The 26,823-nt window shown below is 40.8% G+C and overlaps 2 protein-coding genes across 2 annotated transcripts in view; one reads left to right on the top strand and one right to left on the bottom strand.

The window, feature by feature from the left end:
- The window catches only part of CCZ1 (CCZ1 homolog, vacuolar protein trafficking and biogenesis associated), a 30,851-nt gene extending 23,293 nt beyond the window's left edge, over positions 1–7,558 (top strand). The window contains exons 13-15 of the mRNA XM_024208461.3: positions 2,700–2,858; positions 4,141–4,268; positions 7,208–7,558. Coding sequence (XP_024064229.2) covers positions 2,700–2,858; positions 4,141–4,268; positions 7,208–7,263 — 343 coding nt within the window. The 3' untranslated portion in view covers positions 7,264–7,558. The remainder of the gene's footprint in view (positions 1–2,699; positions 2,859–4,140; positions 4,269–7,207) is intronic.
- A 1,143-nt stretch (positions 7,559–8,701) lies between these two features.
- The window catches only part of LOC112112514 (radial spoke head 10 homolog B2-like), a 42,065-nt gene continuing 23,943 nt past the window's right edge, over positions 8,702–26,823 (bottom strand). Inside the window, exons 19-22 of the mRNA XM_026650791.2 lie at positions 26,362–26,424; positions 17,299–17,436; positions 13,946–14,135; positions 8,702–8,903 (exon numbers count right to left, since the gene is read on the bottom strand). Coding sequence (XP_026506576.1) covers positions 8,702–8,903; positions 13,946–14,135; positions 17,299–17,436; positions 26,362–26,424 — 593 coding nt within the window. The remainder of the gene's footprint in view (positions 8,904–13,945; positions 14,136–17,298; positions 17,437–26,361; positions 26,425–26,823) is intronic.

Genomic DNA, 26,823 nt, shown 5'->3' on the forward strand with positions numbered 1-26,823 from the left:
GAGGCAGACACCTGACCTAAAATTTCAGCCCAAATGGTTAAAGTTTGGCAAAGTTATAAGCAACTTAAAACAGCATGTTATAATGGGAAGTGTCAGACAACCTTAATATGCAGCTCTATCAGCCCCATCTATAACAACATGCACACTAGCTCAAAAAATTTAGATAGCAAAATACAGCTGCAAGCCTTATACTTTACCAAGAGTACTGTGCCATCTTGCAAGAAACTAACAGTTCAAGGCTATAGAGGTCTGGGACTCTGTTACTGAAATCTTTATTCCTTTTGTCTAGCTCTTAAAAGTCCAGGGTAAATCATTGCTGGATTTTATATAGTGGGTTTGTTTTTTCTCTAGTTCCTTTTGTGTTTTATGTTAAAAGAAAAGTGCCATTTTATACAATAGCACCACTCTAATCGATTGTGATAGCATAGATGTCAGCCCTAATCTAAGCACATATTGTATATTGGCCAGCAGAGAGAATCTGTGGGTCATTTACATGATAGAGGTTTAAGGAAGCAGCCTAGTTAGTGTATAGTTCATGATGATTTAAACCAACAGACACATTACACTGAAGGATTATAAACTTTAAAGAGTTTAAATTCCCTACAGCAAGTGGCATTTGTCTGCTGCTGTCAAGCTAATATAAGTGAAGGTGTATATTTAGGATGATAACGTTGTCATTTAGGATGTTTGAAACCATGAATCAGTTGTACCACACAAATGGTTTGTTTGGTAGCACTGTATAAGAAGAGGGGGAAATTCCCAGGCAAGATTTATGTAGTACACACTTGACTGTTTGGGGGAAGAGTTGAGGTGCTTATTAGCTTCTCCCACAATCCTAAATATTTTCTTCAAAAGGCATATTTGTCATGTGGAGTATTTGTTGGTTTTCTACAGTATTGCTATTCTAAGGATGATTCAATCATACCAAAGATACATGCACACTTACTTTGGTGTGTGGTGACTGTACTAAACTGGCAGAATTGCAGTGAGTCAAATAAAATATGCTTGCAATGGTGCCAACCTATTAAATCATTAAATACTTGTTTTTTTATGTCATTGAGGGATTAAAGCAAAGGAAGATCATCTTATTAACTCTCCCTTAAAATTTTAATGCAGCAGTGCCCTGATAACCTTATATGGTTTCTTTTTACACAATGCAGTTGGGTGACATAATAGGGAGCAAGATATCCAGACGTTTGAGCCATTTGCTGGTCCGCTAAGGTGATAGTGAGTAAACTGCCATATGATGTCTAGCATAGATGAGACAGTTCCAAACAACTGAATATGTAACCTGAAGTGCCAACTGCTGCAGCAAATCTTCACTGATTGTAATTGTTGAAGCCATCACCAAAACCAATATCAATGACTTAAACTTAAGTCTTGACTTACCAAACTGGGAAAGGGAGATCATTTCATGCCCGAATCCACCAAGGAGGGTGGCTTGGCCATTCTGGGAAAGAGGGGAAGTTTTCCTGATCTCAAATATGATAGTCAATGAAAAACTGATACAGTTCTAAATCCCTTATGAAACAAATTAGTAACACAACACTCAACCAAGCCAACAGCTGACTCTTCTTTAGGCAGGCAGGATCCATCCACTCCCAGGCAGCCAGCACCTATATGCTCTCTCCCCAGAGTAGCTAACCAATCCAGCAACCAGCTGTGGTTCAAATCCACCAATGGTGTGAGATCATGGGCTCAGTGGGAGAACTCAAAGAGCTAGTGAAGGAGAAAGGGAGATGTTCTGATGTCCCTCACTGGTGGTTGGGTCCTGGTAAGAGCAGGAAATGCATTAGGCAGACATAATTTTATTCTCTTTCCTGTACTAGGAATTCATGCAGGTCTCTCTTATGGTGTCATTTTGGAGGTCTAAATGTTTTTCATTTCAATGGCTATCCAAAAACAGTCTGTCAACCCTGCCACAGGTCTGGAAAAGTAGTTAGGCATGGCAGGATTTGATTTAAATTGATAGATGTTGGTAAATCAACTAAAAAAAAATATTGATCACTAAAAGTTGGCAGGATAGTAGCCTTTCCCCCTTTGCCCCTGTCACCAGCACTGTGGCAGTTCAAGGGGCCCTCTGCAGCCCTGCTGTCATGTGTCTGCAGGGCTGCAGGGACCTCCCTGAGCTGCCAGAGCTGGTGAGACCTGATCCCTGGAGGCACAAGGTGTGGGGAAAGGCGTAATTCTGGTGGGGCAAAGCAGAGACCCCCAGTCAGGACTGTGGTGAGGAAGAGGCAAAGACCCTGGCCATGGGGGAGATCACCCTGCTGCTGAATGGCTCCATCCCTGATCCGGAACTGTGGCCAGGGTTTTGTCATCCTCATCGCAGCCCTGGCCTGAGATCTCAGCTCCCCCAAGCCAGGGCTGCAGCCTCTCTCTCACCTTGCACCCTGGTGTCATGGGCCTCTCAGTTGTGTAGGGAGCCCCCGCCAAGCTGCCCTAATCCCAACCCTTCGCACATGCCCCCTCAATTTCCAGCAACAGTTTAAAAAAAATCTTTAAATGGTATAAATGGTCAAAATTAGAAAAAAAATCAAATTCTGCCAAGCCTAATAGTAATATATGCACAATGTCTCAGTATGATAAGGTACCTGATCATGGATTTCATGTTGTGCATGGATTAGTGATCTGTGACTTACATATACACATTTCACAAAGACCACTGAGTCACCATTTTCTTTAACTTGTTTTCCTAGGTCTGAGAAGGAACCTCAGTTTAAGTTTATCTATTTCAATCATATGAACTTGGCAGAGAAAAGTACAATTCACATGAGGAAAACACCCAGTGTATCACTCACGTCCGTTCACCCTGACCTCATGAAGATTCTAGGTGATATCAACAGTGATTTTACTAGGTAATCTTATTTACATTTTTCCTTCTGTCAAATAGGCCTCAGCTTTTAGCAGTGTTCAACTACTGAATTATCCTGGTTTTTCATTTATGTATATATACATACAATTACTGAATATATAAAATTGGGGAATAAGTAATATAGAACAGATTTTTCTTTTATGTGTATCACTGTAGCCAGTTTGATACATTGAAATGTCTGTCCTGTCCCACCCTTCTGGTCTGTGGGTTTTTTTTTTTTTTTTTTTTTTCATGAATTTTCATGTCCCTGAGATGTTGGGCTAGATTTCAAAAAGGGATTGGATACTTCTGTGGATATCAAGAACAGTCACAGTTGTTATAATTAATAACCAATTTTGGAAGGGATTTAAACCTTATGCTTCAGGGCTTAAGTCAATCTCTGACTATTAGAGATCAGGATGAAACCTAATTTTGAGGGTACATTATCCCACATTTGCCTACTAATTAACATACTAAACTCTTTAAAATATGCTTATAATAAAACACTTAATCCAAGTACTTATTTGAAAAAAAGTATTAGTTTCTCCTATGATGGTGGAATCAAAGTTGTCATGCCAAACCCGTGAAAAAATGCAGAAATTGGGCTTGTTTTTGGCTTAATTGGCTTGTGAGTTGCTTGTTGGCTAGTTTTTGACTTGCAGCTTGTTGCTTTTTTTTTTTTTTTTTTCTCTCGGCAAGCAGGGGCTGGGGGGGGGAGAGAGTCGGGGTGCACAGTGGGCCCACCACAGTCCCAGACTGCACGCCAGGAGGATCTAGTCACATAGAGTGTTGGGGTTCTTAGGGATTGGCTTGTTTTGGCCTTATTGTGAAAGTCAGGGTGCTACTGCGTGAAAGTTGGCAACTGTGGACACCAAGCAGCTTCTTTCAAAGCACTGATGTTTGGTTGACTAGTAGACTAAATAAGTGGTTGGCTTACTTCCTCGTGATTAAATTCTCCCAAATGGAGATTGTGGAGGCTATGCTGGCACTGACTTGCTGTATTTATGTCTCCGGAGTTGAGCACACCTGCTCATTTTTGATTTTCTGTCAATTATGCAATGTCACAGCAATCTGCGAGATCAGCTATTCAGTTCACATCTAGTTTATTCATAACCCTTAGGGCAGTTAAACAATTACTAAAACTGCTGTATTTGCTGGTTATTTCTTGAGATCTTTACTTCAATATTGTTGCTTGTAATGTAAGTTATTTATTTTGCTTTTCGAGTCCCTTATTTTTGATGTCGGTACAAATTTTCCTAAGGTTTGTTTTATCCAATTTCTTTCAGAGTTGATGAGGATGAAGAAATCATTGTAAAGGCAATGAGTGACTACTGGGTGGTTGGGAAAAAGTCTGATCAACGGGAACTGTATGTTATTTTGAATCAAAAAAATGCAAACCTGATTGAAGTTAATGGTAAGTTGTTTTTTTTTAAATTTTTGCTATTTGTTAAATACTGTTGGTGTTACTAAAATGCTTATCAATGGATTTTTAGTTCTCTATTTTATATAAGATACACTTAATGTGGGATTTTTTTCTATGCTACACCAGATCAGCTTGCCTAAGGCTTTAAGTCTCTCCTCCATCTTTTGCATGGCAACTAAATCATCATAAATATTCAGCAGACTTTAAGTCGATGTTCTTAACAATGAATCGATGACCATTATCTTACTCCTTGACATTAATGGGAGTGCTCTGTTGAAATTTAATTTTGGAATATTTAATAAATGAAGTGCATTATATTTCCAGGAGGTTAAAATGTCTACTTTTCTGAACTTGTCTTTTATAAGTCAAGGCAATATATTTTCACAAAGGGAATTAGTCATTAAGATTATTAGTATTAAAATACTGTTTTTCTCCCAAAGTGCTTTTCTACTTCAGTTTTACACTGCAATTTAAGACATACCAAGTACATGAAGAAACATGTATCAATATTACCTTTAGCCCAATTCATTTGGATAAAAAATGAGAACATTATGGGGCAATATCAACTTGAAAACTAAACAGTTTTTTTTACGAGATAAAAGTACTTTGTTTCTACATCTGACCCTGACCTTCCTGCTAATTATTCTGGTTTTACAGTCCTACTTCTCTATAATTGTTTTTTCTCTCTCCTTGCTTCTGTGCGGAAGATGCACAGAAATGGGGGAGACAGACTTGCTCTACTTAAAGTGCTGTCAAATGCACAAAGTGTATAAATGATCTGGAAAAAGGGGTAAACAGTGAGGTGGCAAAATTTGCAGATGATGCAAAATTATTAAAGATAGTTAAGACCCAGGCAGACTGCAAAGAGCTACAAAAGGATCTCTCAAAACTGGGTGACTGGGCAACAAAATGGCAGATGAAATGTTAATTAATGCAAAGTAATGCACCTTGGAAAGCATAATCCCAAATATACATATAAAATGATGGGGTCTAAATTAGCCGCTACCACTCAAGAAAGAGATCTTGGAGTCATTGTGGATAGTTCTCTGAAAACATCCACTTAATGTGCAGCAGCAGTCAAAAAAGTGAACAGAATACTGGGAATAATTAAGAAAGGGATAGATAATAGGACAGAAAATATCATGTTGCCTCTATATAAATCCATGGTACACCCACATCTTGAATACTGTGTGCGGATGAGGTCACCCCATCTCAAAAAAGATATATTGGAATTGGAAAGGGTTCAAAAAAGGGCAACAAAAATTATTAGGGATATGGAACGGCTTCTATATGAGGAGAGATTAATAAGACTGGGACTTTTCAGCTTGGAAAAGAGATGGTTAAGGGGAGATGTGATTGAGGTCTATAAAATCATGACTGGTGTAGAGAAAGTAGATAAGGAAGTGTTGTTTACTACTTCTCATAACACAAGAACTAGGAGTCACCAAATGAAATTAATAGGCAGCAGGTTTAAAACAAATAAAAGGAAGTATTTCTTCACACAACGCACAGTCAACCTGTGGAACTCCTTGTCCGAGGATGTTGTGAAGGCCAAGATCATAACAGGGTTCAAAAAAGAATTAGAGAAATTCATGGAGGGTAGAAATTCATGTTTGCCAGAAGCTGGGAATGAATGACAGGGGATGGATCACTTGATGATTACCTGTTCTGTTCATTCCCTCTGGGGCACCTGGCACTGGCCACTGTCGGAAGACAGGATACTGGGCTAGATGGACCTTTGGCCTGACACAGTAGGGCCATTCTTATGTTCTTATAAACTGGAGAAAACCAGGATTACTCTAACCAAATCCAGGGTATAACTGTCAATAAGAGTTGGTTTGGGGAAAAATCCCAGATAAATGATTTTTAAACTGATGCTGTCACTTTCAATTTTAATAAACGTAAGACTCCTTTAGGTGTGGCCCAAGGCTACAAAACCAGTGATTTAGATGCTGGTAAAGGGCCTGATCAAGCAAGATGCTCAGCACCCTTAACTCCTGTTTAGCTATATTGAAGATGAGGGCCCTGAACACCTTTAGGATCATACCCGTTGTGCAGGAATAGTAGATGAGAATGTTTATACAGTAACTATAGTGCTGCCCCTAAATTACAAAGCAATCGCTAAAAACATTGTACTGGAAATTAATCTTCTCTATGAGAAGAAAGTAGGGGAGCACAAAACAAGACTTTAATCATAATCAATATTATTTGAGTAAGGATATTGATTTATCAATGTTTCTTCTAATCCAGTGGTTCTTATTGCACCACAACCCCCTTCTGACAACCAAAATTACTACATGACCCCAGAAGGGGGGACCGAAACCTGAGCATGCCCCAGCCCCGCCACCCTGGGCCGGGGTGAGAGAGCGAAGCCGAAGCCCAAGAGCTTCAGCCCAAGGCTGAAGCCTAAGCCTGAACCCCACCACTCAGTGCTGAAGCCCTTGGGCTTTGGCTTCAGCCATGGGCCCCAGCACGTCTAACGCCAGCCCAGGCAACCCCATTAAAATAGGGTCACGACCCACGGTAGGATCATGACCCAGTTTGAGAATCCCTGTTCTAATCATTAAGCAAGACTTGTTTAACAAGAAAAGTTCTTTTTCTTTCTGTGAAAACAGGATAAAAGCTAAGTCCATATTTGGCATGAAAAGACTGATATGTGAATTTTCAGACTGGGCCTGCTGAACAAAATTGACCCACCTTTCTCTTACTAAAAATAGAAATAAGGAGTTGATATGCACCAGGACACTCTAAAAGAAAAAAAGTGAGAACATGTTTTAAAAGCAGAAAACCCTAACAAATGTAATATTTTCCCGTGGATACAGTTACAGTTCTGTCAAGTCTTTTTAAAAGCAGGGTGTTTATATAATATGTTGTGATACTGTGTGCAGTTTCTGAACTCTCTCTCTCCTTTTTTTTTTGTTTCTGAACAGAAGAAGTAAAGAAACTTTGTGCAACACAGTTCAATAATATTTTCTTCCTGGATTGATCTGCAGAGGGCTGATTTAGTGAAAAAGAATCTACAAATGTCAGAAACATTTTTGTTTAACATGAAAGGTTATTAGTCATATTATTGACTGGAATAATGACAATAGTAAAGCAATACTTGCTTTGTAAGAATCAAATTTCTACTGAAGCTGTAAACTCTGATCATGAGATTTTTAGATTTTAAAATATTTATGTGCAAACTAATTAAAACCAATCTGATAATTCAACTGTACCATTCCATTTCTCTAATATTGTTATGTTAATATTTTACTGGACAATAAAATTAATAATTGTTACAATTTTAAGGGCCCTTTTGTTCCCCTTCTGTGCTCACGTGCATAAGAGTGGACTGAAGTGTGGGGATTTAAACTGTTTTTCTACACATTAGCATGTAAAAGAGAGGGGGAGGTACTTGATGTTAACCCTATCATCTGAGTCTGAAGTGGCACCCACAGTAAAGGATATTGAGTTACCTAAAATAGTAGTCTCAGAATCATCAGCATGTAAAAGCTACACTGCACCAGTTCTTCAATACTACGTAAGTAAACTAACCTGTTCCTCTCCTGTATAAGTTGACAGAGGCTGCTGCTTTAACAATAAAAAGTGAAAAGGATAAGGGCCTGATCTTCCAATTCATACTTAGTAGTCGTACCACTGAAATCACATGATGCAGGATTAAGCCCAAAGATTTACTTTACATAAGTGAAATATCTGGATTCCTTACATGCCAGTGTACATAAAATAGGTGTACAGACGCTCCCCGACTTACCCAAGGCGTTCCGGAATAGGTGTACAGACGCTCCCCGACTTACCCAAGGCGTTCCGGAACAGAACACTTGCGTAAGTCGAATTTTGTGTAAGTTGGGAACATATCTCCAACAATTATGCAAAAAAAAACCAAAACACACAAAAAAAAACCTTACGGAACTTTTTACTTAGGGAAATCCGCACTTAAGTTGGGTTTGTGTAACCTGAGGAGCGTCTGTATAAGAAAAACCTCATGCAGGTTGTATAGTTTTAAATTCCATTCAGACTATGCAGTCTCATCGTTACAAGAGTTAGCCAACAAACAAACCTGAAACACTAATGATCTTTTAATGGAAAAATGTCTCCTAATATGACATATAGTACATGTATGGAATGGCTTTGTATGTTCAAAGGTTTACACAAGTTTTATGTAACAATCAATTATATTATATTATCACACTCCCCAATTTCTAGGGGGCTCAGAATATCAGTAGATGGAGGTGTGGGGGAAGACTGGAGAGTTAAATTTCCCTCTGATATAAACAAATACAAATAATTTTATTCATTCATTTCCTAGAACCTACATTGTAATGTTTAGATTTTACAGACCTAGAAAGTAAATCTGATACCTTAAAACTGTTAACAAGCGCAGACTTTACTTACAACTTTATTATTGCAACAGTCAGCCTAATTTACTTTTTCTTTTTCTTCACCCCTGCAGAAACCTTGCTAATGACTGGCTGGGGCAGAATCACTACGTCTTCCTTTGCAGGAAGTGGCAGCTGTGTAGCTGAATCCTCTGGCTCTTTAACCACTCCACTATCTGTCTCTGCTTTTTCTGCTGCAGCTTCTTCTTGTTTTTTGGCCTCTTCGGCTTTCCTTATGGCGATAAGCCTAAGCTCGCACAAACAAACAAAAGTTTACACTTGTTTACCACTGCAACAAATTCATGCAAACTTATCATAGGCTAAAATGATTTTGTTTTGCTTAAGTAAATATAGCCATACTGCAATTACATGCAGAATGAATTACCTAATGAAAAATGTGATCCTTTTAATCCTTTCCTAAAATGTGTGTTCTGTGTAGTTGCTACTTCGCAATCAACCATTGTTAAGCTTCATGTATCATTGCATAATCCAAGCACATTCTTAAAAGGAAAAATTATTTATCTGTGATCCTAGTTCTCTGAACATATCATCTCGTTAGCACAAGACTGCTCCCCTAGCTCTCAAGTTGCTTTTTGACCCCTGAAGGTAGTGGTAGCAGTGCAACATGTGAGGTAGGCTTTCCTAATAGTAATCCTATGCAGTGAATAAATACTACTCTCTGAATGTTCCAGTCAATTCTTTCGATTATGCAGAAGGCAAAGCTCCCATAAAAGAAACGAATGCCAGATCAGTATAAGGGCTTATCTCCACTCCAAGTTGCATTTGTTTAATTAAATTGTTTGATTAAACTAGTGTAACTATGTGGAGACAGTGTTCTGTGGTTTTAACTTGCACCTCTAAATGTACAGTTGCAAACTAAACCAATATAAACAGTTTTAAACGAACAAGTGTCCACCTGGTTATGCTGGTTTAACTAAATCCCCATAAAAATCACATTAGTTATCTCAGTGTGTAGGCCAGGCATACTTTTTTTTTTTTTTAAGTGCTTCGGTAAAGAAAATGAAAAAGGTACAAGGGAAAAAATGTCAATAAGTAACCAGCAAGTTCTGAGAGGAAGTGGGCAGAGGAGTGACAATCCTGCCAGTTATTGTCAGGGAAGCAGAATTACAGGTAAGTAATTTTCCCTTCTCTAAAGAGACCTTCTGTACAGGAGTCTCACTCCTTCAGAGATGTTCCAAAAGCCAGTGGAGCTCAGCTGCTGCAAGGGCAAGGAGGGCTTTTTGGGAGAGAGGACTAATGCTGCTCGTCAGGCACAGAATACAAAGCTGTAGAATGGGCCCACACCACAGAAGCAAACGCCACACAAAAATATTTGACCAACTGAAAATGAGGGATGTCCTGAAATTAAAAAAAAAATAATTGTATGAAGGTGAGAGAGTTTGGTCTCTCCTACCTTGGAAACAAGTGCTGGAGCACAGAGAATCTCAAAAGGGAATCCCTTTTGGAGCCTGAATTCAACCAATAATGCTTTCCAAACGTATGACGAAAGGAAGGTGTAGTTGCTTTGCATATATCTGTGATAGGAACATCCATTAGGCAGGTAGTGGTGGGCACAGACTCTAGGTCATGCCAAGGCTCACTCAGTTTCAGACCAGTTACGTCCTAGCAATGCAAAGCACTGAAGACATTGGGTAAAGTTTTGTAAGTGCCTAAGTTCCATTTTCAAAAGAGACTTTGGTATCAAATTGAAAGTTAATGGGACTTAGTGACTTAGGAGCTTTAGGCACCTATGAAAATTTTACCCATAGTCATTTCCCACTTAACTGGTGTAAAAAGAAAAAGTTGTGTGGTCTTTCTCAGTGCTTTATATAGAATCATAGAAATGCAGGGCTGTAAGTCACCTTGAGAAGTCCCCTGTGCTGAGACAGGATGAAATAAACCTAGGCCATCCCTGACAGGTATTTGTCCAACCTTTTCTTAAACCTCCAATGATGGGGATTCCATAACATCCCTTGAAAGCCTATTCCAGAGCTTAACAACTCTTATAGTTAGAAAGCTTTCCTAATATCTAACCTAAATCTTCCCTTGCTGGACATTAATTCTTGTCCTACCTTCAGCGGAGACAGAGAATTGATCATAGTCCTCTTTATAATAGCCCTTAATAGATTTGAAGATTTATCAGGTCCCCTCAGTCTTCTTTCTTCAAGACTAAACATACCCATTTTTTTAAACCTCTCCTCATAGGTCAGGTTTTCTAAACCTTTTATCATTTTTGTTGTTCTCCTCTGCACACTTTCCAATTTGTCCACATCTTTCCTAAAGTGTGGTGCCCAGAACTGGACTCAGTACTCCAGCTGAGGCCTCACCAGTGCCAAGCAGAGTGGGACAATTACCTCTTGTCTTGTATTTGACACATCTGTTAATGCAGTGTTTTTTGCTGCTGTATCACATTGACTACTATTCAATTTGTGATCCTTTTCAGCAGTACTATTGCCTAGCCCATTATTCCTCATTTTGTAGTTGTCCATTTGATTTTTTTTTCTTAAGTGAAATACTTTTCACTTGTCTCTATTGAATTTCAGCTTGTTGAATTCAGACTGATTGTCCAAAGTGCTTGCAACCACTCCCAGTTTAGTGTCTTCTGCAAATTTTATGAGCATACTCTCCACTCCATTATCCAAGTCACTAATGAAAATATTGACTAGTTCTGGACCCAGGACTGACCCCCTGTAAGACCCTCCTAGATACACCCTCCCAGTTTGACAGCAAACCTTTGATAACTACTCTTTCAATCAGTTGTGTACTAATTTATAGTAATTTAATCTAGCCCACACTTCCCTAGTTTGCTTATGCGAATGTCATGTAAGACTGTCAAAAACCTTACTAAAATCAAGAGATACCATAGCTATTGCTTCCCCCTATTCACTAGGCCAGTAACCCCATCAAAGAATGAAATTTGGTTGGTTTGACATGATTTATACTTGACAAATCCATGCTGGCTGTTTCTTATAACCCTGTTATCCTCCAGAGGCCTACAAATTGATTGATAGCTGGAAAGATTCTGGAACAAATTACTAAATTTAGACGGACTGGTCTATAATGCCTAGGGTCCTCTTTGTTCTCCTCTTTAAAGATAGGCAAACATTATACTTTCTCCAGTCTTCTGGAACTTCACTGGTCCTCCAACTGTTCTCAAAGATAATTGCTAATGGTTCTGATATTGCTTCAGCTTGTTCCTTAAGTACTAGGATGAATTTCATCAGGCCTTGCTGACTTTACTACATCTAACTTATCTAAATATTCTTTAAACTAGTCTTGCTCTATTTTAGCTTGCATTCCGTCCTCCTTGTTGTTAATATTAATTGCGTTGTGTATCTGGTCACCATTAACCTTTTCAGTGAAGAGTGAAGCAAAATAGGTACACCTCTACCCCAATATAACACCAATTCACATAGAACGCGGTAAAGCAGTGCTCCGGGGGGGGGGAAGAGGGGGCTGCGCACTCCGGCAGATCAAAGCAAGTTCAATATAACACGGTTTCACCTATAACGCGGTAAGATTTTTTGGCTCCCGAGAACAGCGTTATATCGGGGTAGAGGTGTATTGAACACCTCAGCTTTCTTGATGTCATCAGTTATTAGCGCTCTTTCCCCACTAAGTAGAGGACCTACACTTTCCTTTGTCGCTCTCTTGCTTCTACTATATTTAAAGAACCTCTTCTTATTGCCTTTTATGTCCTGTGCTAGAGGTAACTCATTTTGTGCCTTAGCTTTTCTGATTTTGTTCCTATGTGCTTGTGCTATTCTTTTGTACTCCTTAGCAATCTGTCCACGTTTTCACTTTTTGTAGGATTCCTTTTTGATTTACAGGTCATTAAAGAGCTCCTGAGGGAGCCATATTGACCTCTTATTATATTTCCTATCTTTCCTTCCCCTCAGGATAGCGTACATTTAATACTGTCTCCTTGAGAAACTGCCAGCTCTCCTGTGCTACTTTTTGTCTTAAATTTTCTTCCCATGGGACCTTACCTTCAAGTTCTCTGAGTTTGGTAAAGTTTGTTTAGACCTGTTCTACACAAAGTTTTTGAATGGGCATAACAACTATTTTGGCTAGGGGGTCTGATCTTTTTACCAATGTAGTGTAGTCCCTAGAGTAGACAATTATATTTGTGTACAGTTCCTTGATACCAGTAGAGGTAGAATATACCAGAATAGATATGGACTCTTACATCGATAGAACTATGTCCACACATAGGGGTTATATCACCTTAACTGTACCTCTATAAAGTGGTATAACTTGTGTGTGTAGACAAGCACCTAGTCTGCTCTAATTAGAACACCAACAACCTTTCAGCATAGAATAGGGCCTCATCGTGATCTATGTGGGACGAACACAGGCGGGACAAAAGGTTCGTTAAAGTGAAATGTTGACATGGCCGAGGAAGGAAAGTCAGCAGGATCTGCAATGCCCCCTTATCCTTGGAAGATATGATACACTGTGGATCAGTTGCTAGGGTCTGAAACTCATTCCTTCTGGGAGCTGAAGTCACTGCCATTGGGAAAATGATTATCCATGTAAGAAACCTAAACCCTGAGGAACTGACTGATTTTGGGCGGGGGGGAAGGGATAGTTCAGTGGTTTGAGTATTGGCCTGCTCAACCCAGGGTTGTGAATTCAATCCTTGAGGGGGCCACTTAGGGATCTGGGGCAAAATCAGTACTTGGTCCTGCTAGTGAAGGCAGGGGGCTGGACTCGATGACCTTTCAAGGTCCCTTCCAGTTCTAGGAGATGGAGATATCTCCATTAATTTATTTATTTAATATTTCAAAAGTAGCTGAGTGTTCTACAGAAGGGTTTGAAAAATGTTAAACCCCATGTGAACCCCTGGTGACAAGGGGTTAGTGTGATATATTCAGATTGCAATGAGCTAGGATAATTGAGACTAGCTCCTGATAGGCAGAAATAGCTGCCAAATGTGCTTCAGAAAAGAAGGAAGTAATCACACAGTTCTTACGCAGGGCCTTTCCCTTAAGTGTCAGGGGTAGTTGTGTGTTGTATGTAAACATTTTCTTTTTCATCTCAATTTCTTTCTGAGAAAACCTGGGTAACATTCTATGACAAATGAAAAGAAATTGATTACTGTAGTCTACTGGTTGCACTATATAAATCAGTCATCCAATAGAGTATTTTGAAAGTAGCTAGTGGCTGTGATTTATCAAAGAACAGAGTGACAATTTCCCAAATCTTCAAGAACATGGTATTCGTGTAGGACCTTACTCTAGATGTCTCTAGGTGTAAAATGAAGCTTTTAAATTAATTAAGACTCACTTTGCTTCCTCTTCGATTTTCAACTGCAAGGCTAATTCAGCATCCCGTTTCCTATTTTCTTCTACATTTTCCTTCACCACTTGAGCATGCTTGTAGGCAGGAAAGAACTTGTTCACAAAAAAGATGTACATCTGATTCAGCCACAGACTGAGTTTTTCCTTCTGTTCATTTTTTGCTTTTTCTAGTTTATCTGTAACAGAACCATTTACATTTTAATTGTAGTTTAACCTACTTAAGAATATATTTGGCTCATTCTAAATTTTAATCAATACAACCAACTCCTCCCCATCCAGGATGTTCCAGAATTCTGATATGGCTACCAAAATAAAAGCGTGTCCAATGAAGCTGCTAGGCTACTATCTAGGTCTCCAGGCTCATAAGAGGCATATGCTTTGTTCCTCTGCTTGGTGTCGAAGGGAGCCACATTGGAGGAAATGTTCAAAAACAACACATGGGGTAGACTGTGGCAGCTATATGGTAGCATCATTCCCTTTGCTGCATAGTTGCCACTTGCTGACCTCTGTACTGGAAGGATATTATTTCCGCTTGAACTCCAGCATAAATGTGTTCGTTTAGCATTAAATGACTGCTACAGCAATTCCATATCTACAGTTGTTTTACGCAGGAGAAGTGAGTAGGAAAATGATTGTGTCAAGATGCCAGGTAGGACAAAGTGTGGTGGGTCAGAAGTGCTGCAAAACCATGGACATAACTCTGTCTTCAGCTGATCCTATGGAGCCCAGCCTCTGCTCCTTTAAGAGGCAAATCCCCATCCCTTTCTGCACATTCTTTTGTGAGAAGGAGATAGCATGGTCCAGGATACGGTGAAAATCCTGGTGGATTAGTGAGGTCAGTTTTTCTCCTGTTGGCACTTGCCCCTCTAACAGCAGTGTCCTTCCCTTAAAAAAATGTATATAAATAAAAACATACAAAGAATTCAAAAACACCTAAAGTAAAATTAATGGACCGTAGTTCTTATGGCACAACACAAAATGCACCAAGCTTGAAGGGCATCCCAATTTGGGATTCTGGTATCCATTCTCACGTCCAACTTGACTTGCTTCTACATACATATGTGATAACATTCTACAGTTGTTGTTCTAAAAAGAATACAGTAGAGATGGTTGCTGAACCACCTTGTCTGCTTGTACTCTTGTGTTTGTGACGACCCCCCCCCCGCCCATTCGTATAAGACTTTTATAGCTATGAAGAACAAGAGAGCTAGATTCCCTAAGCAGGCAAGAGGGAGTCAATGTAGACAAATGAGAGATGCAAGGATCAAGAGAGGCTCATGAGAAGTGCCATGTGGTGCACTAACGGGAACCCCACATACAAATTATTATTTTCTGGCTGACAGATTATGTAAATACTGTGATACAGAGACCCCCTGGCAAAAAGTCCCCCATTCTTTGTAAACAGCTCTCACCTCAGATCTGACAAACTCATTACACCCAACATATATCTTGCAGGGTTTTCATCTACAGAAAGCTCGTAACTTGTCAGGACAATCATTGTGCAATATATGTACTGGTAATATTTAAAGAATAGTATATTTGTACTGAAAGTATGCCTTATGGACTTGGTCATAGAAATGAAATATCAAAAGGGGTAATGTGCCTGAGGCCAGGTCTACACTAGTTAAAGCAGTATAACTATGTCATTCAGGGATGTGAATAATCCACATCCCTGAGCAACATAGTTATACCGGCCTAACCCCCAATGTAGACAGCGCTCTGGCGACAGGAGAGCTTCTCCCGTTGATTATAGCTATCACCTCTCACTAAGGTAGATTAATTACGCCAACGGGAGAGGCTCTCCTGTCAGTGTAGGAGTGTCTTCACTAAGGGCTTGTCTACACTTACATTTTATAGTGCTCTAATTTTCTGGCTCAGGGGGGTGAAAAATCTGCAGGTCTGAGCGCTTTAAACTGCTAGTGTAGACGGGCTTTGAGTGCTTGGAGCTAATCCCCCTCATGGAGGTGGATTACCAGGAGTGCTGGGAGAGCTCTCTCCCAGCACTCATGCGCGACCACACTCGCACTTCAAAGCGCTGCCGTGGGAGCATTCCCGCGGCAGCGCTTTGAAGTTTCCAGTGTAGACATACCCTTAAGCACTACAGCGGCACAGCTGAGCTGATGCAGTGTTTTAAGTGTAGACTTGCCCTCAGTGATGGTGCATTCAAGCAAGAGGGAGTTGTCACTCTTCCTTAATCAGCTGGTGAGGTAATGAAAGGCTCAATTCACTACCCTTGCTCCCTCCTACAACTATCAATGGAAAATCATTAGCAACACAACCAAACAATCAAAACCTGTTGGAGGTGATAAAGGAACATTACAACAGACAGAGCTTGGCCCAGACCTTGAATAGAAACAAAAGGCTGTTTTCAGTATAACATGGATCTAGAGTACTTTTCCCTCTCTAACACTGAAGAAACCCCTGGGGAGCAAGGCTGTTTTCATGAACGTTTGGGTCCTGGTTCCTGTGAAATCAGCCACCTCTGCAGAAGACTGAATTTTTGGGGGGAAATCTACTTTATCAGCTAGGAAAAGTAACTATCGATACGTGTAGACCCAGGCTCGCGTTTTATGATTCTTTTGTATTGTAAACACTTGTATTCCCCACACTCTTGTTTCTAGTTAAATATTTATTCTCTCTCAAATAAGCCGCCTTCTATTTTATTATACGTGCTCACAAGTGCTATGTAGTTTACAGGAGGAGTGGCTTAAGGTAAAATTGGTGAACTAGGGTACAACACTGCACCTTTGGGTGCAGAGGATCTGTAATTTCTGTGGGTAGCCAGTGTCGGGCTGGATAATACAGGGGTAACAATTCAAAGGGACTCAAGGATTAAGGTGCACTTATTTTTAACCTGCAAGGTGAAGTTAGCCCAGAGGAGAGTGCGTGAGGGGCTGGTGGTGTCAGGGAGCTGACAGCCAGCTACCACAAGACAGACACCCTTTTGCTAGAGGCAGGGGGTGACTCTCGGTCCTGGGTACCCTGAGAACCACCACAAATGCCCTCTGGTTTGTTATATGAATTTTCTTTCTCTAGCCAATGACGACAGAACAATCCTACACCTGTAAATAACAATATGTACCTTCAGTGAGAATGGAAACGTTTTATGTAAGTTTAGAGTACTACTCTTTAAAATAAAAACTGGGATTTTTTAATTGTGGAAAGAAACATGGAAAGAGAATCTTAAACATCTCATTTCATTTTTTTTTTTTTAACAGTGAAACTCACTCTATTGTGTTGGATGTTCTTTTACTGCCCTCTTGTGACAACCACCTAAAGGATTAGGAGCTATTCAATTACATTTTTTTTCATTGGTACAGATCTTCAAAACTACTTTACCTGCAAATTCTTTCATGGGGTTGCTGAGCACTTGGCCTTGTTCTGCATCCAAATCTGTCAAAGACTGAACTAACATTTCATCTTTGTCATCAGCAGACAGCTGGTACACTGTGTTTGAGGAGAATGTGACATTTGGAACTGCAAGGGAAGAAAATAAAATTACATACTGTGACCCAAGAACCTGTGCTGCCAACTGGCAGAGGGCACTGGGATACAAAGGGGTACAGAGATCCCCTGGATTCACCAAAAGCCTGTCAACGCAAGGTCTTTAATGGAAGCCTGTGTCACAGTGGTCATCATAACTATTGCAAGATGTATGTATGGAAAAGATGTGAGGAGTTGTGTATATACTAAAAATGTTCTCTAGATCTGTAGTTAAAAGCAGATCACTCAAAGGCAGCATGTCTTCAGACAAACTTCTCCAGATGGACGGTGGGAGACATTTATCTCCATGGTGGACTATTGTGTATTGTACAATAGGAGTCTGTTAACAATCTACGTTAAATGCTAATGAAGAGCTAGCTGAGACTTGAGAGAGAAATTAAGAGGAAGAGGTAAACAGCAGAGGGAGGTGGGGGGACTCTATTTGGAGATGCACATCAAAGGTCTGTTCTGGTATATTTGGGGGGAGGGAAGGGTGCACAAAGACAGCCTGGCATTCCTTCAATCTGTGAGGACAAGCTGCCAGCACACTTCATCTTGTGAGAAGGGATTTCAACCAAACTGCTTGAAAATGCTGGGGAAAGAAGTTGGGGTAGGTTATCTTGTAGGAGATAGAGGAATGCCATGTGAGTTAAGTTTAGTCTCTAAAAATTGTATTATGCTTTATATGTAACCATTTGTTCCCATCTCTCACATTGATTTTTATTTGAATCTCTACTTTTTTTAAATCAATTCCCTTTTGTTTTATAATTGAATACAAGTGCTTTGTGTAATACAGGAACGGTGATCTTGGGTAAAACTAGTAAACTGTGGAACACTGCTCCTTTGGGAACAGAGGATCTGGGATTTCTGTGGGTATCCAGTGATCGTTTAGGGGCTGGATACCACAGGAGGACACAATGAAGGGACTCAGGGACTGGGGTGCATCTGTTGTCAATCTGCAAGGCAAAGAAAGGGCTGGTGTAGTCCACAGAAGACGGCTTGAGTGGCTGACAGACTGGTTGTCTTAGGCCTGGTCTACGCTTGGGGGGAGGGAGGGAGGGGAGGAGAGAGAATCGATCTAAGTTACACAACTTCAGCTATGTGAATAATGTAGCTGAAGTCGACGTACTTAGATCTACTTACGCGGTGTCTTCACTGTGGTAGGTCGACTGCTGACACTCCCCCATTGAGTCCACCTATGCTTCTCTCTCTGGTGGAGTACTGGAGTTTACGGGAGAGCGCTCGGCGGTCGATTGATCACATCTTCACTAGACGCGATAAATCAACCCCAGCTGGATCGATCGCTCCGGAGGTAAGTGTAGACATGTCCTTAGGGAGCTAACACCCAGCTAGTACAGGCAAGATTCCCTCACACTGGAGGCAGCTGGTAACAAGATGACACTCTGCCCTGGGTTCCCCGAGAAGCATCACACATACTAATAAGTACTAATAAACACTTTAAGAACCTTTTATGTCTCTGTATTAGGTAAATATAAACTGCCACCTATCAGTCCAGCTAATGCTGGAGTTTGCATAGAATTTTGCACTGGAGAAAAGCTAATTTCCCTCAGAAAACAAGTGGGCTGGTTTTACACTTCTGTTTTCATCTCAAGTGGCTGGGATTGAGAAGGGAAAGTGAAAAAAAACCTTTTTTTTAGCTTGAAAAGTATATTTTACTATGCTATTTTATCATTAATCATGAACCTTACAATATAATTCATGAACACAAGCTTCAGCTGTGTGATGCTCAAAAGCTGAACTGACAACAGAGTGGTACAGAAGGCAGTCTCAAACTCAGGAAACACTTTTGAGGACATTTATCTGTAGTATTGGAACAAACTTGCAGAGTATCCAGATGTGCGCTTACAAAAGGCCTTATTACTACTCATTCCAGGAGGTCAGTAGTAGGAAGTAGTGTCTGGCAGTCTTCACAGATATTTTTCAATGTGCACTGTGTGTCTCAATGCTCCTTAGTGAACAGTAGAGAATAGACTGGGATTACTGCAAGCAAATTGAAACCCTCTGGCACTGTGTCAATAGTCACATTGAAATAGGGGGATGGAGAGAAGCAAAGTGCTCTTTAAAAACCTGTAGGGTTTTTTTATGTGCTGTCCAAGATAGCACTAGATAACCTCGATCAGATCCAGACCATGCCTCTCGCTTTCTTTGACATAAAAAAATATGTGCTGTTAAAGAGGGTTATACTTTGTGACCACTGATGGAAAACCTCAGTTATTCAGCCTGCAACACCCATTAGGAAAAGGAGACTTGCAGCATTTTCTTGGGAAAGTCTGATTCATCACTTCTCTGCGTGCCTGGACAAGGAAAGGGTCATATTTCTGCTAGGCACTGAGGGGATTTCTAACTTGGATTTTCAACTAGTTGAGATGAATTGAAACCCTAAGGGAGCAACTTCACAGAATGTAAAATACTTTAATATTAGGGATGTTTTTGGCCTCTAGACTTTTTCTTCTATGGCATTTATGCAAGCACGCATTCCAAAACGAAATTAAACCAACAAACAGCCATAGTCCCTCGAAGACTCTTAATTAGCCACTCAATAGTGTTCAATACGCAATTAGAATAAGCATGTAGGTAAAATATGACTGCAGTGCATAAGTTTTTGTTAGAAGTTGCAGTCTGTAAATAACTTCTAGGAGCAAGTGAGAGAGTTTATCCGTGAATATCTTTTGCTTATAGTGTATCCACCAGCTATTTGCAGCACTAACAGTTGCTGTAAACTCCCCTCAGTATAGTCTTGTAGTTTAAAGCACAGGTTTAGGATTCAGAAGATTTGGGAAGATCATGGCTCTGCCAGAGACTTTCTGTGTGACCTCAGGCAAGTCACTTAACTTCTCTGTATCCAAGTTTCTCTATCTGTAAAATGGAGATAATACCTCATAGGATGTTCTGAAGCTTAATTTAATGTTAAGAAAAGCACATAGAGATCATCTGATGAAAGGCACTATAGAAGCATAACGTATTAAATCCTAAATTGGTATAGTACTTATTTGGAGGTACCTCAGTTGCCAGAATACTCATCTTATGATCACTTGCAAATTCCTAATTAATTGCGAAAATATCTGGACATGTCTTGACATGGGAGAGAGTGTATTTTACAGAGATTGCTCTGAACAAAATTCCTGGATCCAAACACCTTGAACATTTAAGGGGCATAGAAGGATAGAATCTTCTCAAAAATACTCTATAGTTCATGACCTTGATCCGGCATTTATGAATGTGTTTTAACCTTCTGCATGTGTCAATAGCTGCATATGTATTTGCAGAATTGAGGTCAATAAGACTAGAAATACTGGCCTGCAAGGAAAATTTGCATTAATACAAGGTGGAGGATAGAAAGGCTGAGATTAATGCATTTATTACAAAGTAAGAATATCTCATAATATAAATAAGCTTTTGGCCTTCATTTTCCAAAAGGGATTAGTGATTTGGGTGCCCAACTTCAGACATTTTAAAAAGACATGCTTTTCAGGAGATGTGTGCTGAGCACTCTTGAAAATCAGCCTGCCTTAGGATGTCTTAGAGTTGGGCACCCAAAGACTGCAGCACCCACAACCACTAGCCATTTTTGAAAATTTTGCTCTTTTTTGTTTAAGAGCAAAAGAGAATAGAAAAAAAATCATATTTGGGAAGAATTTGTAACAAAACAATTAAAATATTTTGTTCTTTGCGTATATCAATTTGTAAAATTCATATAAGTTACCCAATTTATAGGGACATTGAAATAAGTTATATAACCCTCTCCTTCTCCCCCCCCAGTGTTTATAATTAAATTAATTATAAATTTTCATTCATAATTGTACATGCACAAATTTTCAAATGAGGTTGAAGCTTTTAATCAATATTTTTAAAAAGTCAGGTGACATATTTATTTATCTCAATGATTAAATAACTCCTACCTGGAAAGAATTATTGTTTCCATCCCAACCTCCCCACAACCCTCTTTTAAAAAAACGTGTAGTTAATTTGCCAACTGAAACAAGGAACTTCACTGCAACTAGCCAGCCAATTTTCTGTCAAGACATTGCAATATTATCCAAAAACTAGATATTTAAACTATAGGGAATATTTTATTTCATGCATAATTATTATGCACTATATCTTGTTTAGATCCTAATGATACTAAGATTTTTTTAAACAAATCCTCAACGCGCCCCAATGAAAAACACTTTGCTTTTTCAGTTGCCCTGGTGCAGCAATGATCATTAACACATCTTGGGAAGTTCAAACTATAGCTGATTAAATCATAGCACACCATATGGGTCTTTCAAGAATAGGGCTCAGAAAACTATGAAAAGAAAATTACAAAAAGCAGACTCATTAACAGCCACACTGTAATTAAAGGTGACCTGCAAATGGTAAAATAATAAGGGCCAGATTCTCTGGTCCACTCCTCTGCCTTTGCCCCACTCCACCCAGACAAAGAAAGTGGAAACCAATATGATCGTTATTATGGTTATTGTTTCTAGAAGCTCCAGTCACGGACCTGAACCCAACTGTGCTAGGGACAATGCAAGCACACCACAAAAAAGCAGGTACAGCTAACTTCTATGTCAGTCTGTTTTGAAACAGCCAGCATACGGGTTTGTCAAGGACAAACAGAAAGGGCAAATGGACATGCTACTCTCTGGCTATCCTTGGCTTGTTAGATGGTCCCTTGAGATCCATAGCCAGCCAACACATCTTAAAACAGCACTGAGGAGCAGTGAGTTTTAACTTTGGCTTTCTCCTATCAGTTGTACCCAGGATAAACCTGGGGGCAGTTGCGAATTTGCATCCAAATTTGCAAAATGCCTTCAGTTTCAATAATCTAACTTATTTGCAACCCATGTAAGAGAATTCACATTGCTTTTAAATTAAATGTTTTTAACCCATCGGTCTCCCTTCCTTAAAACTTAGTAAGTCCACCTTGAGATACGATTTTACAGGAACGCTGTCAACTCAAAAATCACATTTCTGTGATTTGGGGTATGACCTATCTTTTCTACTATTATTACAATAACAATTTTAAGATACCATAACTAAAAGGGATTAGACAAAAAAGTTCTCTCTCTCAGGCTGTTTACTTCATGCATGCGTCAGTCAGTTCTGTTTTTCCCCCTCTCTAATCAGTTTTCCCTGTTTGCCTGGGTCTTGCATAAAGCAACAGGAAGCAAGTTCTCAAAAATAGGAAAATGTGATAGTAAAACTAAAAAAGTTGGCAAGGAGACTCAGGCAAGTGAAATTTTGATTTTAAAGTTGACTGTGTCCCTTGAATTGCATAAATTCCATTTATATGTATGAAATTATGTGTACTTAGTATTTGAATGGATTTTAACTACACACTGGCCTTGAACACCATGTCAGTTGCTAAATCTCATTTCCTGTATTTGTTTGGGCATGCCAACACTCCTCTGAAGATTTATTAGTAAAAGATTATACTCATAAAAGGGGTTTTCAATTCCTGGATTAGATGAGGGAGTGGCCCAGTTACCTCTGCAACTGCCCATGGCCAACAATCTAAAGCAAAATACTTCACTCCTCAGTGTAACCAACACAAATTAAAACAAACTCCCTCCCTACTGAAACATTGTACATAGTAGAGCCTGTGCTGCCATCTGTGATGGATTAATGGCCAGGTTTCAAATGGGCAAATACACGTATTCGGAGGACTCTAAGAAGCAGTTTTTATTGGTGTAAGAACACATAAGAAATTCAAATTGCAAAAATCCTGAGAGGGCGATGCCCCTTGTCTTCTGACCCCACTACTAGACTTTTTTACCTACAATGGTGGGGAGTCTACAGCCTCCCTGGGTGATATGTTCCAGTGCTTAACTATCCTTATAATTAGAAACTGTTTCCTAATGCCTGACCTAATCTAAAAATGCTGTTGGGCAAATTAGCAAGAGCTGACGTAATGTCTCAACTTGCATCACTCAAGTCAGTGGGTGCAGAGTCAGGCCCCTCCTGAACAGTGCTACTCCATGATGGAGGATGGGGAGAGAAGTTCTCCAAATACCCCTGAAAAGTCTAGGTAAAGTACAGGAGGAACCATCCTCAATTTGGCATCTTCCATGTGGCACCATCTCAGATGTGCTGATTGCATTGATGTTGACTATAGAACATAGTCCAAATATTTGGGAGGGGATAGCTCAGTGGTTTGAGCATTGGCCTACTAAACCCAGGGTTGTGAGTTCAATCCTTGAGGGGGCCACTTAGGAATCTGGGGCAAAATCAGTACTTGGTCCTGCTAGTGAAGGCAAGGGGCTGGACTCGATGACCATCCACCTTTAAAAAAGGGAAGAAGGAGGATCCGGGAACTACAGGCCAGTCAGCCTCACCTCAGTCCCTGGAAAAATCATGGAGCAGGTTCTCAAGGAATCAATTATGAAACACTTAGAGGAGAGGAAAGTGATCAGGAACAGTCCACATGGATTCACCAAGGGGAAGTCGTGCCTGACTAACCTAATTGCCTTCTATGATGAGATAACTGGCTCTGTGGATGAGGGGAAAGCAGTGGATGTGTTATTCCTTGACTTTAGCAAAGCTTTTGATACGGTCTCCCACAGTATTCTTGCCGCCAAGTTAAAGAAGTATGGGCTGGATGAATGGACTGTAAGGTGGATAGAAAGCTGGCTAGATCGTCGGGCTCAACGGGTAGTGATCAATGGCTCCATGTCTAGTTGGCAGCCGGTTTCAAGCGGAGTGCCCCAAGGGTCGGTCCTGGGGCCGGTTTTGTTTAATAACTTTATTAATGATCTGGAGGATGGTGTGGACTGCACTCTCAGCAAGTTTGCAGATGACACTAAACTGGGAGGCGTGGTAGATACACTGGAGGGTAGGGATCAGATACAGAGGGCCCTAGACAAATTAGAGGATTGGGCCAAAAAAAAACCTGATGAGGTTCAACAAGGACAAGTGCAGAGTCCTGCACTTAGGACAGAAGAATCCCATGCACTGCTACAGACTAGGGACCGAATGGCTAGGTAGCAGATCTGCAGACAAGGACCTAGGGGTCACAGTGGACGAGAAGCTGGATACGAGTCAACAGTGTGCTCTTGTTGCCAAGAAGGCTAACGGCATTTTGGGCTGTATAAGTAGGGGCATTGCCAGCAGATCGAGGAACGTGATCGTTCCCCTTTATTCGACATTGGTGAGGCCTCATCTGGAGTACTGTGTCCAGTTTTGGGCCCCACACTACAAGAAGGATGTGGAAAAATTGGAAAGAGTCCAGCGGAGGGCAACAAAAATGATTAGGGGGCTGGAGCACATGACTTATGAGGAGAGGCTGAGAGAACTGGGATTGTTTAGTCTCCAGAAGAGAAGAATGAGGTGGGATTTGATAGCTGCTTTCAACTACCTGAAGGGGGGTTCCAAAGAGGATGGAGCTCGGCTGTTCTCAGTGGTGGCAGATGACAGAACAAGGAGCAATGGTCTCAAGTTGCAGTGGGGTGGGGGGGGTCTAGGCTGGATATTAGGAAACACTATTTCACTAGGAGGGTGGTGGAGCACTGGAATGCGTTACCTAGGGAGGTGGTGGAATCTCCTTCCTTGGAGGTTTTTAAGGCCCGGCTTGACAAAGCCCTGGCTGGGATGATTTAGTTGGGAATTGGTCCTGCTTTGAGCAGGGGGTTGGACTAGATGACCTCCTGAGGTCCCTTTCAATCCTGATATTCTATGATTCTATGATTCTATGTCCTGTTTATATTAGGGATCTGTGTGTTTTTTGATGGAAACAAAAAGTACTGTAAAAATTTCTACACAGACAAAATTCATGCAAAGTTAACGTTGCTCTAGTGAATTTCCTACCAACACAATCCCTAAAAGTCAAGGAAACCACCAGGTAAGCCAATGTTACCATTCAGACCAGCCCTTTCTTCATAGAGCTTACCACCCCATCATCAAACAGACTCAAACACATGCACTTGGACTTGTCATCTCCATAATATGTTCTCTTGCCCTTCAGACAACCACGCACGATGCACACATCCATCCCTCAGTCACACTGAAAATCTTAACTCTGACCCCAACCAGATTAATATATTTGATCAATACTTTAAAAATGCTGAAGTCTTGAGTTAAGGGCGTGCATGCAAGCATGATTCAGAGGTCGTGTGCAGTACAGGTGGCTATTTGTTGCAAGTGAATGGGTGGGGGAACGTATCAGTTCAGCTAGCTGGTTAAGATATGTCTAGCCTGGTCTAGACGTTAACGGTGCCATTAACTGCCTATTTCCTGGATTTTTAGTGTTTTGCTAGAAAAAAATGGTAAAAGTGTGCTGGGTACGAAAAATCAGGAGTGGGGGGGAATTCAAGAGTGCTGGCGGGGCTAAGGGGGAAGAGCAGCACCTCCAGGCACCAGAGATGATCTCTACTGGCTTGCTGGAGTGAGGTGGGGCAGGGGTGGAAATGCCCCAGGCTGTGAACCATAGCAAGCAGTGGAGGGGCATTTTAACCTCCAGAAGCTAACAATTCTCAGGCTCCTCAGACAGCTCAAGCTGCAGCCCACAAGCACTACCTCGTTCATGGACTGGCTGGTGCGTGAGGAGGCAGGGACCTGCTAGTTCTGCAGGAGGAGTGCCCACTGTCACCCACCGTGCCTGGCTCACGACATCAGGACTCCATGAGATTCCACTCCAAGTCCCTCAGGTGGAGAAGGCAGGGAAATGTTAGTGTTTCCCTGCAGCACAGAGATGCTCCTCAGCCCCACCTTCACTTGCCTCCTCCTCCTTGCACACACTGTACATTTGCCCTGGCACCTAGCTGTACCTGGTTCCACGCCCTGTTCCCTTAGGTGGTCTCTCTCCCTAGATCAACTCTCCAGACAAGCCATTGACCAGCAGTAGACCTGGGGAAACTTCCCTAGCCATCCACCAGCACCTGCCCGCCCCGTGCTGCCCACAGCAAGCCTCCCTCTCACCTGTTCCAGCTCCTTCCTTTGGTGCCCGGAAGCCTATGGTGGAAGCATGTTCTACAATGGCTTCTAGGGTGAAGATGAAAATAGTAAGTGTGGTCATTTTGTCTAGACAAAGGCACACTGAGTTGGTGCAGGATTAGCTAGTGTGGGGAACGAGCAGCCTGAGGTTGTTCAGACAGACTCTAAGGAATCTGAAAGAAACATTAGACCAGGGATAGGCGGCACATGAGCTGATTTTCAGTGGCGCTCAACTGCCCGGGTCCTGACCACCGGTCCGGGGGGCTCTGCATTTTAAATTTAATTTTAAATGAAGTTTCTTAAACATTTTAAAAACCGTATTTACTTTACATACAATAGTTTAGTTATATATTATAAACTTATAGAAAGATCTTCTAAAAACGTTAAAATGTATTACTGGCACACAAAACCTTAAATTAGAGTGAATAAATGAAGACTTAGTACACC

Source organism: Terrapene carolina, unplaced genomic scaffold (genome assembly GCF_002925995.2).
Source record: "Terrapene carolina triunguis isolate 2854851 unplaced genomic scaffold, T_m_triunguis-2.0 Scaffold93, whole genome shotgun sequence".
Taxonomy (NCBI): domain Eukaryota; kingdom Metazoa; phylum Chordata; order Testudines; family Emydidae; genus Terrapene; species Terrapene triunguis.